The sequence below is a fragment of the Brassica napus genome, chromosome A9 (assembly GCF_020379485.1).
Source record: "Brassica napus cultivar Da-Ae chromosome A9, Da-Ae, whole genome shotgun sequence".
Classification (NCBI taxonomy): domain Eukaryota; kingdom Viridiplantae; phylum Streptophyta; class Magnoliopsida; order Brassicales; family Brassicaceae; genus Brassica; species Brassica napus.
In genome coordinates, this window is record NC_063442.1 from 33,409,373 (window position 1) to 33,429,240 (window position 19,868).

The window sequence follows — 19,868 nt, forward strand, 5'->3', positions numbered from 1 at the left end:
TATGTATTCTAGAGTTGTTGAATTTGTTAACGTCATATAGTTTTGGTGTAGATAAATAGATATGTTAATTGAGTAAAATAAAAGGAAAAAGATCAAAAATAGTTCCTGTTGAATTAAAAGGAGTAGTGAATATATGTAAAAAAAATTCATAGACTAAAAATATTTCAATGGCAGAGATCTGTAAATATTTCAAAACTCCAAGTGGATTTCAAAAAAGGCCCTTCAGTTTTAATAGTATTGATTAGAGAATTATTTCTGTTTTGTTATAAACGATTAATACTATATTGTTAGGAAAATGTTTAGTTGTTTTATTTTATATTGTTAGCATAATGTTAGGAAATCATTTGGCTGTGTTTGTTAATATTGTTAGCGAAATATTACAATTAATCAATCTTCCATTTCCTTTACTCATTAGTATATTTCGTATGAAGTAAGACTTCAAAGTTAGGCCAGTTTAAAAAAAAATGTAATAATTTTCTAATATGCATCACGTATTTGCAAACCATATAAAGAATGAAATTCATAATGAAATCTCTTTCATAACCCACAACAAAATCTTCTTAGAGTTGCAGTCCATCTGGAATTCATTACGTCTTGAGTTAAGCACGACGGGAGACATATTAGTCAGGCAATGCTTTGTTTTCTCTTATAAATTTGTTTTGCTTTTTTCGTATTCTCTTTGTTTACACAATTATTATTTCATGTATTTTTTTACAGACTCAGACGTGGAGATAAAGTTAAGAAACTGATGAAATAGAACCATATTGTTACATGATTTTCGAGTAGAGTTTGTGAATATCTACCAACTCGTCTTAATGTTTCAACGGTCGAAAATTCAAATTTAAGAATAAGGGTTTGTTAAACTGGATATATATTGTATAACCTAATTATAGTTATTACCTAACTATAAGGGATATATATTTATTTCTAATGAGTTGTGAATAGGTCCAAATTTAAATGACAACATTTTTAAGTAGATAAAAAATAGGACTCTGTTTTAATAGATTAGATATAGGAAACTATACTATATAGAATAAATCGTAATAGATTCCTTGAGATCCTAGATACGTGTGACAAGTACATATATATATATTTATCTCAGTTAGGTTGTGTCAGAGTAGATCTGTCCGAAACAAATATGGAGATGTCTTTCCGTCTAACCACCGTGAAAGAGCTGAAGAAGAAGAAGTTACAAGTAGGAGCCAGTAGGAGGTGCCGGAGAGCTCCTGCCGTCACGATTCTTCAGATCCCCGAAGATTTATTGAGAGAAATCTTGTTGAGATTGCCGGCGAAATCGGTGGTGAGGTTAAAGTGCGTCTCAAAGCACTGGTGTTCCCTCATCTCCTCCCGCTGTTTCACCAACCTTTTCCTCAACACTCGGCGACAGCGGCGTCTGTTTATGCATCTTGTCAACAAGGAAAACCATTCCGAGTTTGCGTTGCTCTCATCATCGCCGAATCCGAATCCTGACTCAGACGTCTCTCTAGTCAAACGAGATCTAAACATGCCCTGGATGCTGGGAGGCGAGTTCGTGAGTGCTCTCCGTGGCTTGCTTTGTGTCAGAGTCCAGGGAAGATTGCTTATCTGTAACCTCACCACCAAGCAGCTCGTGGAGTTGCCCACCATAATGCCTGAACCTAATGATAACAACGTGTGGGACTATTTTTGCCACGACCCTGTTCACGATGAGTACAAAGCGCTTAACGTAGTTTGGGAGGAGAGCAAGGAAGAAGGGAGAGTTGTTAGATCCGAGCATCATGTACTGGTACTTGGTCCTGGAGTTTCATGGAGACGCATTCAAAGTCCTCCTCCTCATCGTCCTTGCTCACAAGGTATCTCCATCAACGGTGTCTTGTATTACGGAGCTTGTATTGATAGGAATACATCTGTGGTTATGAGTTTTGATTTGAGGTCAGAGGAGTTCGCTTTGATCAAGTTACCCCTTGACGTCGCCACCTCTAGCCCAAATCTCATGAACTACGGTGGGACAATAGCTGTTTTTGAATACTCCGTATCGCTTCTTGCAACTAATGGTACCGTGGACCTCTGGACATTGGAGGATGGCGGGAAAAGTATCTGGTCAAACAAGAAGTCACTAGTTTTGCCTGTTTCTCTAATGAATTTCGCTAGTGACAATCACTTGAAGATGCAATCCACCACTCGCAGCGGTGAGGTTAGGTTGGCCAAGGCATCGATCGTGGTTAATAAACATGTATTCTTTCTCACCTATGATTTCGAGAGGAATAAGATAACTTCAAGGTTTAAGTTTAACCCATTATCAGCTAGTATAGGGACTTACTTGAGGACGAATTTTTGGGATGATACTGAGAGCATTATGTATTTGGAAACCTGAAAAGTTAATTTGTTTTTTTTTATATCATTTGCCGTTTTGCTCTTATTAAAAGTAGAGTTTGGTGCGACAAGGTCATTCCCTCTTAGGCTCCAAAATGATGGTTCAAATTGGTTATATAATTTTGTATGAACAAATATGCGCATATATAGTAGCTGTCTAGGTCATGAGTTGCTTATCGCACAAAACTAAAACGTTTTTTTCTGAAAAACTCATTAGTTTTCATTTTGCATTAGTTTATGAAGGAGGTGGTGATGTTTACAGTTTGTTTATCCAAGTCAGCAAACATGAAATTTACATGCTGACCAAAGGGCAGGTTACAACCAAAGTGCTTGCATCCTGTTCTTACAGATGGTGCTGCTTTTGCACTTGTTTCATTTTTTTCCTACTTTTCATTGCCACAACGTTTTTTAGATACCTTGATCAGTTGAAGGGTCTCCTTAAAACATTAAGCAACAAATACTATTCGACTTAACCAATGTAGGACGACTGGTCTGTAGCCTAGATGTTATGTTCCGTGTCGTTAGGATTTCAAATGCACTCTGGCTGGAATTTTGATGTCCAAGGCCAAATCAAGCTGTTCTTGGGGATTGTGGATATATATCTGCATGCACATCAAGTATAGCTACTAATCGATCTTGGTCAACTTAAATACTCTCATGAGGTATAAATTAAACCAAATCATGCTATTATACCCAAACTAGTAAAAAAAAACTGAATGGCTTTGCAACCCTTTACCAGATTGAATAATCTTGTGGAGTTGTTTAGAGTCCTCATCTTTGGTCGGTTCCATATCCAAGTAATAACCAATGCATCTTCTTGTTTGGTGTTGATTGAGTATATATTTTGTGTTCCCTCTCTCACCAAGATTAACTGGAAGTTTCATGTTTAGATTTTTTTTGGAAGGTTAACCATTAAGATTTGTAATTTGTTCCAAGAGAGCCAAATGGCATATGTATTGAAAGTTAATTGGGTCGTTTTTATGAAAATTAAATTAAAAAGGGACTAAATTATAAAGAAAAGAAAAATGAAAGGACCTGTAAGGCTTTTTGGAATTTTAGGGCATCCCATCCCCTTCATTGGTCAGATTGGATGACGTTTACTTCATCTTCTTCCTCTTCCTCCTCCTCTTCGCAAGCATTTCGTCAAGGTGAACAAAAATGAGCGGAGCCGGTAAGAAAGAATTGGACTATTTGCGTGATGCCTTTCAAATAAAAGAATGCTATTTTCCTAACTATAAGAGGGATAAAAGGAAGACTGGGGTTGAATAACACATTATTAGCTTATTGAGTTTCTAAGAGCATCCACAAGAGTTAGAACTCCATTAAGTATCTAAAAAAGCAAATCCTTAATATTTTATTGCAATTAATTTAAGTAATTAATTTTTATTTACTATTTTAAATTTGAACTAATATAAAATGGCACATGGATGTGTGGGTTTTTATAAGGTTATGACACTTTTCTTACTTTTTTACATTTTTTGATTATTTCTAATTTTGGAAACTTGTCTTAAAAACCTACATTAGAGGTGCTCTTTGTTTGGTATACATTTTAGAACTTTTAAAAGACCCTTTCGAAACTATCACGACACATGTTTCTTTGTGATTGACCAAATTTTGAAACATTTTAAAATTAAATGAAAAAAAATACTGTCCTACAATATTAGTATTATGATGTTAGAACCTATACACGGGTGGGGTTGCTCAGGCTCGAGAAGAATAAGTTGTTGAGATGCAAGGGGAAATAATAATAAAAGAAGGGAAGTCAACACTTGAGTTGACTAAGTCTTATGTGGCCAAGGACTTGAATCATATTCTTCTTTCAGATATAAGGTCGTGTGTGTACATGGTTGATGATGTACATATGTATCTTAAACTCATGTTGAATCCTCATATCTTTGTTTCTCCTATTGAATATGGAATGATACACATTGAATGAAAATCGACAAATGGATAACAATGGAGAAGTGTAACAATGATCATAACAAATAGGTTTAAATTTAAAAATCTTTCGAGGCAAATTAGGAAACAATGTTAAAGCAAAAGACACACATCCAAAAAGGAAAAAGAAACATGAAAATATCTATAAAAATCCATATATTTTAAAAGTGCGATCATCTTACCATTTATCTTCGCCGTCGACTCCAAGCATTGTCCTCATCCTCGGGATCAGCAATGTAAACATGACTCATTATGAATGAATCACGAAGGATCCTACTTACCCGCACATCCAAGCAGAGAAGAAGAATCATTTCAAAATCAAAAGACCAAAGAGATTTGATGATGATGATTGAAGAAGTGATTCTCCTCTTACTAACACAACATCGCCTGCAGCACATCTCTGGGAAATCCAGGGACATTTCTCGTCGATAAAACTCTTGAAGAACATCAAATCTCCACAAAAGAAAAATTTGAAAAGATAAAAAAACAAAAAGTGAATTATCAGATCTCAAACTGTGTATCGCTTTTTGATCAGCTCCACTTCAGTTGTGATTTCCTTTTGAACTTGCAAATCAACTTCAATGAGCAGATCTATTTTCGCGTCTGAGTTTTTCTGTGTGAGTATTTTTCTGTGTGGGTTTTTTTCTTCATTTCCTCACACTCTCTCTCCCCTCCAAATATAAAGCAAAATTAACGAAGAAAATAATAATAAAACTACATGCCAATTTGATTCTAAAAACGGCATGTAGTTCACATGTATGTGATAGATTGCTCTTATATTTCGTTTGTAAATTTAGATCTGCGTTGATTTTGTTTCCATGTGTTTGATATCTATTTTTCTGCGTCGTTAAATTATGTAGTTCAATTTAGTTTTTGCCATTTAGATTGTGATCTCTTATGACTGTAATACGGTTTTAGGGTCCTCCAAAGCTAATGCAATAGTAATATCAAAGGTATCCGTATTGCTTCAACAATATTAACAATCCTCAAAAATTGTGCAATCAGTTTTTACCTAAAATATGTATACCATTTGATTATCTAAACAATTATGATATATCTATTGTTTGTCAAAAAAATACTTGAAATCTTTCCTCGGTTGGATAGTATGCTTCAGTTTGTGGTTTGGTTATGGATTTTATTAGTATAACTCACATAATATATTATGAGTTATACACATACTCTTAATGACATATTCCATTGTTGAATTCATTGTGTTCAACTCATATAATTTCATTATAACTTTTTGATATGATTTTGTCCACTTTTAATTTTCTCACAAGGTAGCAAATTTATCATTCTTTTTCAACATTTTCTAATTTCCCATGATTTTACAGGCTAGTAAATCAACCACAAAATACATTTAACAATTCTCACAATTCTTTTCCTTGAAATTTTATATCATCATATTAGATACTCAATATTGATTTTGAAACTGCAAACTCGAGAATTTTTTTTTTAAAAACTCACCTTGTATTTATCCTTGATCAGTTTGATCTCAAACAGTAATCATATCTTGGTAAACATTTGGTTGTTGTTGTAACTTTCTATTCACGAAGAAGACAAATTAAATAAATATAAGCAAAAATGATGATTGTCAAAGTAATGTCTCAGTTCCTTGTGAGCATGATTTCACGATTATTACAGCCATAAGAAATTTGATTTCACACATCAATAAAAGAAAGAAAAAGAAAACAAATTCAGACTATGTAGCAGTAGTAGTACCCATTAAAGGTTTGTAATTTGTTCCAAGAGACTAGAGTCAAATGCATTTATTGAAAGTTAATGGGGTTGTTTTATGAGAAATAAATAAATAAGGGATTAACTTATAAATAAAGAAAACTGAAACGACATGTGATCCGATCCTAGGGCTTTCCCCTTCATTGGTCGGATCGGACGACGTTTACATCTTCCACCTCCTCCTCCTCCTCATCGCAAGCATTTCGTCAGGGTGAACAAAAAAATGAGCGGAGCCGGTAAGAAAGTAGCGGATGTGGCGTTCAAAGCTTCGAGGACGATTGATTGGGAAGGGATGGCGAAGGTCCTTGTGACCGATGAGGCTCGAAGAGAGTTCTCTAACCTCCGTCGTGCTTTCGATGAGGTTAACACTCAGCTCCAAACCAAGTTCAGTCAGGTTCGCTCTTCCGATTGATTCCCTTTCTCATCTAATTCATTCGTACAATAGTAATCTGGATCAGATGTTGGAGAAATGCATATTTGCTTAAGATCTGTTTCCGCATTAATCAGAGAACTTGGGATTTGATTTGCAATTGAAAGGTTGAATCTTTGTGAAGGAAAGCATTGATGCTGACCATTTTTTTTTCTATTGATAGGGCTATAGTTCTACTTGTGCTCTGATCATTGGTTTTTGCATCTTGTTACCTTGATCATACCATTTTTTTATCTGATTCTTGTTTTGTGGGCTTATTGGTCTTTTTTTTGTTTTATTCGTTGTAGGAGCCTGAACCCATTGATTGGGATTTCTACAGAAAGGGTATTGGGTCTGGCATTGTTGACATGTACAAGGAAGCTTACGACAGTATGTTTCTTCTCCTAATCGTATTCTTCAACACAACCTATCTCTGCATTTCTTTGCTCGTATTTGTGGTTTTGAAACTTAGTGCAGCTTCTGTTTGTCATGCGCATCTTCAAACCAGAATGCTGGCTTACAGATACAGTATATGTTATGATACAAATACACTTAACCAATTCGTTTCAACTAGTTTGTGCAATTAGTGATCAAGTTTATTACTTTTACTTGCTCCATATTAAAACTTGGAATTGAAATTCTCATTACTCGTGATTGTTGTTTCTTTTCTTTTTCTGTTGGTTGGGACTATGGATATGTATATCAAATTAAATTTTGAGGGAGAATAAGTTGATTTCTTTTTTTGTTTACTCTTTTTGGTTTGCTGCAGGCGTTGAGATTCCCAAGTTCGTGGACACTGTTACTCCTGAATACAAGCCAAAGTTCGATGCTTTGGTGAGCAATAGCTTAGAAACTCCCTCCATTGTTTTACAATGTTTTTGACAAGGGTCTTAACTTAGTCGTTTCTTTTGGCTGCCATTGTTTCATTCGATATATATGTAGCTGGTGGAACTGAAAGAAGCAGAACAGAAATCGCTCAAGGAGTCTGAACGGCTGGAGAAAGAAATTGTTGATGTCCAGGAGATAAGCGTAAGCACCTCCATTTATCTTATACAAAGTTCAATTCGATGTGTATTTTTGTCAACTCAAGATTCTGATGTATGATTCATTGTCTTTTATGTGTTGGCGTGATCAGAAAAAGCTCAGCACTATGACTGCAGATGAGTACTTTGAGAAGCACCCAGAACTCAAAAAGAAGTTTGATGATGAAATCCGTAACGACTACTGGGGATACTGATCTTTGCTTCTTGTATCTTCGGCCTGGGAAACAAACATTCTCTTCTCTTTCTCATTTTTTTTTTCTTTTGCTGTGATTTTGTAATAATAAGTACACTCAGCTGTTGAGATCTTCATTGGAGACCCAATGAGACATGACGATAAACCCATTTGGCAGTGCCTGTCCGGATTTCAATGATACCTAAAGCAGACAAAAAAAATTTGCCCCTTAACCATACTTAGATTTTGTTTTTACGATATATTAAGTATGTAATCAAAATAGTACCAAATATTATTAAAACTCAAAACTATCCTTTTTACAAAACTTAAAGCACTTAACAAATTAAAACATCATTTCTATCTCATTTTATGTGTTTATTTTTATATTTGCAGTTTCACTTGGCTAATTTTGATTTATTTCTGAGTCTTTTGTACAAATCAAAGATATATACAATATATAAAAATGCAAAACTTATGATAAAAACACTTTAATGTCAATTTCACTTTGTAAAACTTTATCGAGTTTTGATAGTCTCATGGAGCATTAGAACCCTATAATAAATTTTATGTTTGTTTGAATTTCAAAAGCTTCTAATTTTTATACAAATACTTGCAAAAGAAGTAGAATAACAGAAAATGAATTAATAGGAGATGCATATATTTATATTAAAATCAATCACAATGAACCCTGGAATATGCACAATTTATAATTCAAGCTAATTGTTATTACATTTCTTGTTAACATAATTTTTTTTTGGTAAAAAGATAAATTGTATTTTAATAATGTCTAGGGATATTAGAATTTATATGAAATCCTCATCTAAGTAAGAAGGGAGCCCGTAGAAAAGAGCGTTATAATTATCAAAAGAGAAAAGGAAAATAGATTTCGAACATAATGGCTTCAAGTCAAATTAAAAAAATCATGTGATACTAAACTAAAGTGAACATTTTAGCAATTATCACCCCTGATATTTTAATAGGTTCTGATGGATAAAGCCGGCCTTGCCATTTGGTTTAGTTATCAATTTTATAATGTTGTTTCTTTTGTCGTTCTACTGAGAGTAAAAAGAGTGAAAGATCTCTCAAATGTACGCCACTATCAAGTTTCTTTGTCGTTTTACATGTCTTCTCTGTTAGCTCATCACTATCAAGTTATTATTATTAGTTAACCAATCAATTGTCAACATTATTTAAGAGAAGAAGTCTAACTATTACTTGTATGCAAACCGGTTTGTTGTTGTGTCTTCGGTTTGAGAGATTTGATTTGAAAGATTTTATCATCAAACCGGTCTCAATACATGTAATGGTCATAGATTTTACTTTTCTTACACCGAATTGGTTTAACTGATACACACACTTCTTAAGGATGATATGCAACAAATTTTTTTATCTTTTATTACTAAAACTTCATATTTTTTGTCAAATGATCACATACAGTCAGAGTTCACATTATTGTTCAAACTTCATTATTGTTTATGTAAAATCAGAACTCACAAAGATCAGAAAGAATTATACTATTTTTCTTTTTAATGCAATAAAACTTCAATTGTTAATTGGTTTATAAAACAAAAAATAATAATTAACTATTACCTTTCCAATCTATTTTAAGAAAATATTTAATTGTTTCCGCTTTTAAGTTGAACTTCATTTCTATAATGATTTGAGATTTCATTTCCATATGTGTTTCTTTTGATTATAATATATGTATTTTTTTTTCATTGGTCGTAGATCTCGTGTTTGATTGAACTGATTTAGATTTATGATATTTTATTTACATATGTATCGATTTTGTTTTGAGATTTCATACTCATATGCATCAATTTAGATCTATGTGATTTATTTTCCAAGTTGGTTCCATATTTTTATTTGAGATTTTATTTCCATGTGCATCAATTTTTATTTGAGATTTTCTTTTTATATGCGTTTGTTTTGATGATAATGGTTGTGTCTTATGTTTTCATGGTATTAGATCTTATGTTTGATTGCACTGATTTAAACCTATGATATTTCATTTTCATATGCGTCGGTTTTAATTGAAGATTTTATCTTCATGTGCATCGACTTAGATCTATGAGGTTTCATTTCCATATTGGTTTCCAAATTTTAATTTGAAATTTCTTTTCCATATGCATCAATTTTAATTTGATGTTCCGATTCCATTAAGTTGATTTTGTCTATAATGATTGTGTCTATTGATTCTTTGGTCTTATATCTTGTGTTTGATTGAACTGATTTAGATCTATGATATTTAAATTCCATATGGGTCGATTTTGATTTAAGAATTTATTTATATATGCATCGATTTGATTCCATATATCATTTTCCTATGCATTGATTTTGATTATAATGGATGTGAATTTTGTTTCTTTAGCCTTAGATTTCATGTTTGATTGGAATGGTTTAGATTTATGATATTTTATTTTTATATGCGTTGATTTTGATTTGAGATTCTATTTTCATATGTGTTGATTTAGATCTATGAGATTTCATTTATATACTTGTTTTCATATTTTTATTTGAGTTTTCATTTTCACATGCATCAATTTGAATTTGAGTTCATTTTCATATGTTGATTGGAAAATGGATAAATAATTATGTACAAGTAGTGCTCATTTTAGTTGTTGTGATATCTTTGTGGAGTTTTATTGTTTAAATTGTTGATTTGGCTAACTTATAACTGAATAGCTGAAGAAAAACTGAATCAAAAATTTTGAAAATTGGATAAACTATGAATGTGATATATTGAAATTAAGTAAAGTAGAAGTTTTGAGAATGTGAATTTAAATTAATTTTTCTAGACAATTAAGAAGAAAGTTTGAATTTATCTTTTCTATTCTCAATTACTTTAATGATAATAGTTTATAACATTTGATTCTTCTGGTGGTTGTATATACTATTTTTAATCTAGACATTTTGAATCTTATTTTTCATTTAGATTTATGATATTTCATTTACATATGTGTCAATTTTGATTTAAGATTTCATACTCTTATGCAACAATTTAGATCTATGAGATTTCATTTCCATATGCGTCGATTTTGATTGGAGATTTCAGTTTCATATGCATCGATTTTGATCTATGAGGTTTCATTTCCATATTTTGATTTGAGATATCATTTCCATATGCCTCAATTTCGATTTGAGATTTCATTTCCATATGCATTGATTTTGATTATAACGATGGTGTCTTTTGTTTCCTTTGTCTTAGATCTTGTGTTTGATTGGACTAATTTAGATATATGATATTTCATTTTCATATGCTTTGATTTTTATTTAAGATTTCATTTTCATATGCGTCAGTTTTGATTTGAGATTTCATTTTCATATGTGTTGATTTTGATTATAATGGATATGTCGTTTGTTTCTTTAGCCTTAGATCTCATGTTTGCATGGAATGATTAAGATTCATGATATTTCATTTTTATATGTGTTGATTTTGATTTGAGATTTCATTTCTATATGTGTCGATTTAGATCAATGAGATTTCGTTTAAATTAATTTACATATTTTGGATTTGGGTTTTTATTTCCATATGCATTAATTTGGATTTGAGATTTCGCTTCCATATGTGATCGATTTCGATTCCATTTGTTGATTAGGAAGAAAAGATAAATAATTATATACAAATAGTTGAAGGAAAATTCGATAAAAATTTATAACTCAATAGTTGAAGAAAAACTGTATCAGTTTTTCAAAAATTGGATATAGCTATGAATGTGATATATTGAAATTATGTAAAGTATTGGTTTTGAGAATGTGAATTAAAAAATTAAGAAGAATGTTTGAATTTATCTTTTCCATTTTCATTTACTTTTTAATGCTAATAGTTTATGACATTTGATTATTTTGGTGTTGTAGCACCATGTGATTGCAAAAACATTTTCATTTCATCGCATGTAAAAATGTCTCATTGTGGAACTAGAAGACATGTTGATCTAAAATTGCAAACAACTTAGATTAGCAATATGGACAAGCTTAATGGATTTTGAAGAAGGCCATAACTTTAGCTTTAGTAACTGTGATGATTTTCATGCTCGATGGTGGTTCCTTCGTGAATGTAAATTATATACAGCTTTATATTCAAAGTCAAGATCTTTTTGGTTCATTTTGAATGATTTCAATATTACAAACAATTTTTTGTTGGACAAACTAATACAATATTGTTCTTATCCAACTTTATCTACGTTTAGACATGTTCTAAACTTTTACTTACAGTGAGATGTTTACCTCTAATTAAGATACATATACAGTTTCAGATAATCAAATCATGAGACTTATCATCTGACATACATACGAGTTTTGCAACTCCAGTGCATTGATTAATACTCCTTTTGTCTTTGACATAAAGTTCCAGTTTCTATTGGTTGGTCACACTTCATGTCATTCAACTATTACACATACCAGCTTAGGCCAAGGCAAATAATCCAAACCCAATTACCCGAACCAAACCCAGTCCGATAAAATTGGTTCAGCTCGGGTTCAGATCTTGAGACATACCTGATTGGTCTCATTATTTTGGTATGATGTGTATCGGTTCGGGTCGGATAAATACCACCCACCCAATCAATCAAGTAAAATGGATATCCAAACTTTGAGCTACTTTTTCCTCTTATCATTTCATATTTCCCATTTTACGATTTCAATTGACACTGAGATTGTTGTGCGAAATCTCATATAAGCTCCCCGAATATCTTGCTATCCCTATATCCTTTCCCAATCATGATCCTCTCCGATTTGTCTTCCCTTCTGTTCAGCGAATTTGAAATTTATATAAGTAACTGCGATTGCTCAAACTGGAGATACAAAACCACCGGAAGTCATTGTCTCCTTTGTTAGAGATGTCAAGAAAATCACTCAGAGGTGAGCATTACACATCGTTCTCCTCTATGCAATCAAGTAATGGGTTTTCAGTTTGGAGTTTGCGAGGTTTGGATTTAATCATGTGTTTTTGTGAACAAAAAGTTGTCTTATGTCTGGTTCAAGTTACTTCTTCATTAGTCATCTTACTCTTTTGTTTCTTTTCAGATTTGATCATTGTATTGTAGATTGTCTTATGTGGGGTTTGAAATGTGTGTTTAAGATGTTGTGTTTTGAACTGAAGACTATCTTAATATGTTGTGTTCTCAACTGAAGATTGTCTTATGGCTGTTCTGAAGTGTGTATCTATGTAACAAAATCCGAAATGAACTTTTTTAATATCCGAATAGGGCTAAAGTTTATAAACCCGAAAACGATTGAAACCAAACCGAACCCGAATGGTCACCCGATCTCCCAGGCCTAAACAAGCTCCTTGTCAAGGTTCGATATGAACAAATCAGGCATGACGTAAACGGAGACGAAATAGCACTACAAGAAAACATATCAAATTCTGACCATATTTATGACCAGCCAAAATGGTCAAAAATAATTGTGACCATAATCTGATCATTTTGTGATAGTTATGATAGATGGTTAGAAAATGATCAGAATATTTTAACCAAAACCTATAGTCAAAAAGTGGTCACAAAATATATCGTATTTTGACCACATTTCAGACCATCAAAAATGGTCAAAAATAGTTCTGACCAAATTCTAACTACTTTGTGATAAATAAAAAAAAAGTGGTGAGAAAATGGTTAGAATGTTTTAACCAAAAATATAGTCAAAAAGTGGTCAATTTTTGTTGACCATATTCTTACAATTTTCTGACGATAACTATAATTTAACCTAGATCTAATATCTTCTATTCTCATTTGTTCAGCTTTTCTCCTCAAGCGCCGTTCAACCTTTTTTCGTTTTATTTTTCTACTTCTTTTTTTCTAAACCTTCTCATCCCTTCTACTTCTTTTTTTCTAAATCTCTATAGAGATTGGCCTTGATGACACGAGTTGGCTTTGTAGCTATAATATATTTCTCTTCAGGATAAAGCTCGACACTCTAACTTAAATTTAAGTAGTTGCAAAAGGTATTTATAATTTGTTCACTTTGTAAGTTTGTTAATATATATTTCTACTTATGTCAGAGTTAATTAATAAAAACAAAACAACTATGATGATTTAGTTTCTCACAATTATAGAGTCTTTCGCTGCACGTTATATACTTTTTATTTATTTTTGATCTAATCTACCAATTGGTGTTAATGCTAAAACATGGCAAATTCTCTTAACAATATTGAAACTTTTCAATATATATTATGATCATCAATAAATTTTCTACATGCGGACCATTCCAGTTCACAGTACATTATTATATTGTAATCACGGAGTGGCTACCTCCAATCTCTTAGCATTTTTCTCTCTTCGAAGGATGAAGCTCCATACTCCAACATTAATTTAGATACAATACATTTATAACATGTGTATTTCTTATTCTCTTTGTTTCATAAAAAAAAATCATTCTAACATTTTTTCTTGTTTCAGTAAAGTTTCATTCTGCATTTCTAATGTGAATTTTCATAATAAATATATTTTTATCCTTTTAAATAAATAATAGATGTTTAGTTAAATTATTTTCAATTAAATAATTATACATTAAATAGGAGTACATTAGTATATTTAATCATTTTTAATCCGCGTGAAATATGTCTTTTTTTACGCTGAATTGTATTATTAAGCGTGAGATGTGTCTAAATGACATTTTTTATGAAACAGAGGGAGTACTATTTTTTTTTTATCTTGTGCATTTATTTTGTAAATTAATTAAGTTTGCTTGTGTTTTTATATTTCCACTGATTTTCCAATGCATTACCAAACAACTTAATATAATTAGGTTTCCAAACATATGATTTTCTCAATGTCATCCCAAAAAGTTAACTGCAACCAAATTTCTCATTACGTCATCTCAACCTTGTCTTTATTTCAATACTTTGAGCGATCTCACCTCTCTCGCGTTCATAAATGAAAATGTGCATGCATGGGTTTACCACTATCCACATCATCTCCATGGACGATGTGAGAAACATGCAGAACAAAGGTCATTCTTGTTCACGAATTGACTCTTGTAGGCAGTGTTTTCAACAACCCAAACTATTTGTAATAATCTAAATATTCACAATTCTACCTTCTAATTATTTGTATATATGTTTTTTCTATGGATTATACATTTCCCCAAAACTGAAAAGTTTTCAAGAAAAAAAAAAATTAAAACTGTATGAAAAAACAGATCAAACACCACATGTCACCACACCCGTTGAAGAGGTCGTTGGAACCACATCTCAAAATGAGCCATATCTATTTCCCGACCTCGCCATCACCTCTATTTATTTTTATGTTATCCTATGAAAAAATCATTTGATTTTTTATTATATTGAAAGTAAACCTCCTATCCTTCACCCATTTGACAAAACGATCATTCTATATAGAACTTGGCAGTTTTTTTTTTTTGCTAAGAGAACTTGTCAGTTATTATCCTTCAATTTTTTTTCATACAGGCAAACAAAGGTGACTTCACTAACGGGACAAAAAAGCAAGTTGATTTGTAAAAAAACTAAAAAAAAACATAATAGTACTATATAATAATATACACGAAATCTTTAGCTCTGCGGATCCCCGCCTTAAAGCATACTCATCTATAAAGATGTTTATCTAAGGTTATCAGCAATAAAAGGTAATCTTTTAATGTATTGTGATTCTATATTTAAATTTAATTTCTATAAAAAATTAATTAATAAAAAATAGATATATGTGTCTCCAAAAGTTGCATCAGGTTCTTAAAGTATCTTCTTCAGAACCTTGCAATGGGGAAGTTCTAATCCCTATTTTAAAACAAAAACAAAAATATAGAAACAATCAAGTGCCTGACATTCTCTGTGTTATATTTTTGGAATTTTTGTGAATCATTTAGAACGAGAAACCAAAAAAAGTGAGAGAGTTCAAATTGTTCTATTCTATTGAGAAAGACACCAAACAATATGAAGAGGTGGTGACTGGTGAAGCTTTTTCAATTCATAGAAGAAACTATAACAAATAAACAAAAAATATAAAAATAGCACACAATTTTATTATTATTAATTGGATTTATGCATATTTTATTATGAGTTGTTTATTTGTTGACCAAAATAAAGAGAAAATAAAAACTCTCTTTTTATACAACGCCATTCTTCGATCAATCCTCTCTGTCCTTCTTGTTAATTTTTTTTTACGCAATGCTTCTTCCGTTTCTCTCTTCCTCTCTGCTTCTCCGTCTATCTTCTCCGATCATGTCTCCTGATCCCTTCTCCTTCCTAGCATCTTCCCCTAATTAATGCAACCAAACTTATCATTGTTTATTTATTCTCAGAGAATTAAGATCGATTTTATTAGTAACAGAATAAACCTTAGAGAAAGAGATATATATGGAGAGTTCGTTAGGTTTCATGGCTGTTTTCGCCGTCTCTGGAAGCGTGGTGTTCGTCGCGAGTCAATTCCACAAGCGTCTCCTCTCCGATTACTTGGACAAGTTCGAACTTGAAATCCGTACGTTAACAAATTCATGTTCTATATTTTCTTTTGTGAAGTTTATCATGAACAGTTTGATAAATTGGAGGCAATTCATTTTGTTTTAGGATCACCAGAGAATGCGGCGATGAAGAAGAAGGTGAGATTCGCGGCGGATGTGGTGGAGCCTTCAGGGAATAACAAAGAGTATCGCCGGAGACACTCCTCCAAGGCTAAACTCAATAGGGAATTGAAGATGGCGGCAAATATTTGAAGTTTTTTGTACATAATTAGTCAATATGTAAACTATTCATTGGGTTTTGAGATTTAATTTTCATTACTAAGTTTCTGATTTTTTTTTTCTCTTTATCTGCTGAATGTGTTTTGCAAAATTCCATATTTTTCCTATTTTCTTCACTTTTCGGGGTTTTGCCTGTTAATATTTTGTTCGTGTAAATACTAATGTGATTGCTTATTGCTAATTAGTAATTACTTTTTTTTTGTCGTGTGCCTTTTTATGTATGATATGAATACTGATACATATGATGCGATATCTCTTACTAATTCTATTATTGTCAGCAACAATGAGTTAGAAGCACACAAATAATCAAAAAAATAGTGATAAAATAATTTAAAACACAACCAATTTTTTTTTTATTTTACTTTGCTTTAGATTAAGTACTGGTTATAATCTGTCTTGTTGATTTTGTAAAATAAACTTAAACAAATATATTATTTATCATGCCGATTATGGAAAAAATCATGTTGTTGGATGGTAGTTTAATTATTAAGGAAGGTGATGAATAATATAGTTCAACAACAGTTGAAAAATAGTGCTGGAAACTTATAGTTTTATTCTTAGTAATTTTCTTTTAAAGGTTCTTGGTTGGTTTGGTTATGTATCACTGTCACTGTCAAGTGATGGCAAATACTTTCAACGAATTGTATTAGAACTAGTTTTGAACGTTAAGTTATGGTTTATAGGCTCTGTACATAAGTACCATAAGGTCCATAACTGGTTTTTATCAGAAAAAAAAACAGTTCTCCAGTCTCTAAAACAGTACAACTATAACATCCGGTTAAATACTTTAAGTTATCTCTGCATTAACGTATGAACGCAATATTTCAGAAAATCGTCAAACCTAAACTATAATAATTTTTGGAAGTGTAGTGACAGCATGACATTAATGACTTACTAAACATTCAAGAGAGTGATTGGTTGGGTTGTAGGAAGTGAGTTTAGCTTTAATTTTCATCTACAACCTTAAATATTACCAATCATGCTTTATCTTAGTTTTTAAAGATACAACTAAAAAACTAAAGTTACAGCAAAAACATACAAAAAATGGTTGTAAAAATCTTATTTTCTAAAGCCTCATCTTTTTAGCTGTAGAAAATTTTAAAGCTAAATCAAAAAATTCTACAAACTAAATTCTAAAGTAAATTTTATACTGTTACAGTCCAACCAATCATGATTTGTCAAAGATTTGGGGTATATTATAAAAAGCTTCTTAAATGTAAAAATTATATTAAGACCAATCAGTTAGAAACAATGTTTTTAAATCCGATCCGGACACTGAACCAGACGACTTACTGGGTCACTGGGTCGACCGCAGGTGAACCGCGGATTAATAAATAAATAAATTTTATTATATAATAATATATTAGCTATGAAAATAACTATATAAAAACTAATGTTTAATATTTTCTAAATGTTTTTTTTAAATAAAATAATAGGAATATGTATATATTTTATGTTTAAAAAGTATTTAGAAAATACTTAATTTAGTTTTTATATTTTTATTTTCATTTGACATTCAAAATATCAAAAAATAGTTTAGACTATTTAATATTTTGTGTAACAAAGTAAGAGTTATGACATCTTAAAAAATCAAGATATAAATATTTAAATGTCTAATGTGAATAATAAATTAAACTTCAAATTCAAAATAAACCAAAAGTAAAAGATTATTGTAATAAATTGTCAATAACGAAAATAAACTAACACCAAATCATATCAACTAATTTTGGTTTTTTCTACCATCGTTCATTTCATTTTCTTTAGGTGGCATAATGAAATCTTCATCAAAACCTAAAAATCACAAATATAAAACTGAAAAGGGAAAACCTAACTTTTTTTTTTGTCAAACACCTAACTTCTTTATTGGAAACTTAGAATATAAAACATAATCTGAACTATCCGAACTTAAATATCCGAACCTGATTCGGAATAATCGAATCTGAACTAAAAGTATTTGAATTAGATCCAATATGTAAAAGATATCCGAAGGGGTTTTAGATCCCAATATCAAAATACCCAAATTTTTTTAAAAAGATGCTCCGAACCTAAACGGATATAACTATGTGTTACATATCACTATGTGTTACATTTTACAGATCACTTATCCGAACTTAAATATCTGAACCTGATTCGAAATAATCGAATCTGAACTAAAGTATTTGAATTAGATCCAATATGTAAAAGATATCCGAATGGGTTTTAGATCCCAATATCAAAATACCCAAAATTTAAAAAAAAAAACATGATCCGAACCGAAACGGTTATAACTATGTGTTACATATCACTATGAGTTATGCTTTACAGATCACTTATCCGAACTTAAATATCTGAACCTAATTTGGAATAATCGAATATGAACTAAAAGTATTTGAGTTAGATCCAATATGTAAAGGATATCTGAATGGGTTTTAGATCCCAACATCAAAATACCCAAAAATTTAAAAAACATGATCCGAACCTAAACGGATATACGAATTAGGAGCGTTTTAAGAAGTAAACTAGATTTTGATCCGCGCTTTAAAAGCGCAGGATTATTTTTTCAAAATAATTTCATACGAAAGCAATATAAAGGTTGATCGAGTATAGTATTATGTGTGTTTAAAATACTTATAACATAATGATATATTTAATCATGTAAATTTTGTATGTTCGTAAAATAAACATGAATTTTAAAGATGGTATTTCTAAAATGTGGGATACGTATACTCATAATAAACTACTTTGGAAATGTTTTAATAGTTTTTAGTTCTATAAATTAAAGCTTTATAGTTTTTTAGAAAACTATATGATTTACAATTATATTAGTTAGGGCTATGGACAAATTCGGAATCCGAAAAATTGAATCGAATCTGTTCCGATCAGAAAAAGTAGTACCAAAACAGTACTAAAATTGGTTAAATATCCGAACATGTTCAAAACTTTGGTATCTAAAGAATCAGAACTAAATCCGTTTCAACCTGAAATATTTCGGATATCTGAATATTTTTTTTGTCAAACAAGAAGTAAATGTTCCAATAATATACAGGGATATAATGGTAAAGAAATTGTTTGTGGGTTTTAACTTTTAAGACACTGACCTTTTGGGCCCTATAGATATTATAGACGTGTTTTGATAAAAAGATAAGGTGCTGGCATACGAAAAAAGGCCCATGGAAAGCCCATTAGTAATTCAAAAGTCGGGTAAAAGATAAGAAAAGGGTAGAGGAGATCTGGAAACGGAAACGCCGCAAGACTTGTTCATTATTGTTATCTTCTCCATCTCTGTCTCTCTCGGGGACATCGATCTCGTGATCTCTCCAATGGTTTTCTGTAATTATTTCTCATCTTCCGGCAATCCTGTCTCTTTCTTTTGTTTGTTTGGCCGTGGTAGCTACAAATTCGATTTGAGTGAGTAGTTGTTATTCCGAAAGACAAAACAGAGCCAATTATGTATATTTCGATCCCGGATCTGTAAAGGCTGAACCTTTCAATCAAGGGTAAGTATGTAGACATCATGTTATGTATAAATCTATGTTTGGTCTGA

General features: G+C 31.4%; 3 protein-coding genes across 3 annotated transcripts; all 3 read left to right on the plus strand.

Moving 5' to 3' along the window:
- The first annotated feature begins 1,095 nt into the window (after positions 1–1,095).
- LOC106424935 (putative F-box protein At3g52320) lies at positions 1,096–2,380 on the plus strand. Its single transcript, XM_013865684.3, has one exon. It carries the CDS (start codon positions 1,139–1,141, stop codon positions 2,351–2,353), a length of 1,215 nt encoding a protein of 404 aa, XP_013721138.3. The 5' UTR covers positions 1,096–1,138; the 3' UTR covers positions 2,354–2,380.
- A 3,773-nt stretch (positions 2,381–6,153) lies between these two features.
- LOC106402498 (ATP synthase subunit d, mitochondrial-like) lies at positions 6,154–7,889 on the plus strand. The gene is made up of 5 exons (XM_022705550.2): positions 6,154–6,421; positions 6,745–6,826; positions 7,206–7,270; positions 7,379–7,465; positions 7,572–7,889. The coding sequence occupies exons 1-5, from the start codon at positions 6,251–6,253 to the stop codon at positions 7,671–7,673; spliced, it is 507 nt and encodes a 168-aa protein (XP_022561271.1). The 5' UTR covers positions 6,154–6,250; the 3' UTR covers positions 7,674–7,889.
- Positions 7,890–15,710: 7,821 nt separating this feature from the next.
- On the plus strand, positions 15,711–16,384 carry LOC106424926. Its single transcript, XM_013865676.3, has 2 exons — positions 15,711–16,083; positions 16,173–16,384. The coding sequence occupies exons 1-2, from the start codon at positions 15,963–15,965 to the stop codon at positions 16,316–16,318; spliced, it is 267 nt and encodes an 88-aa protein (XP_013721130.2). The 5' UTR covers positions 15,711–15,962; the 3' UTR covers positions 16,319–16,384.
- Positions 16,385–19,868: the final 3,484 nt, after the last annotated feature.

Bases quoted from the DNA above. Each gene is read 5' to 3' on its own strand.
- LOC106424935 (XM_013865684.3), top strand. From the start codon at position 1,139: ATGGAGATGTCTTTCCGTCTAACCACCGTGAAAGAGCTGAAGAAGAAG.
- LOC106402498 (XM_022705550.2), top strand. From the start codon at position 6,251: ATGAGCGGAGCCGGTAAGAAAGTAGCGGATGTGGCGTTCAAAGCTTCG. The intron at 6,422-6,744 runs GTTCGCTCTTCC...TATTCGTTGTAG, and splicing joins TCCAAACCAAGTTCAGTCAG to GAGCCTGAACCCATTGATTG. The intron at 7,466-7,571 runs GTAAGCACCTCC...TGGCGTGATCAG, and splicing joins TTGATGTCCAGGAGATAAGC to AAAAAGCTCAGCACTATGAC.
- LOC106424926 (XM_013865676.3), top strand. From the start codon at position 15,963: ATGGAGAGTTCGTTAGGTTTCATGGCTGTTTTCGCCGTCTCTGGAAGC. The intron at 16,084-16,172 runs GTACGTTAACAA...ATTTTGTTTTAG, and splicing joins CAAGTTCGAACTTGAAATCC to GATCACCAGAGAATGCGGCG.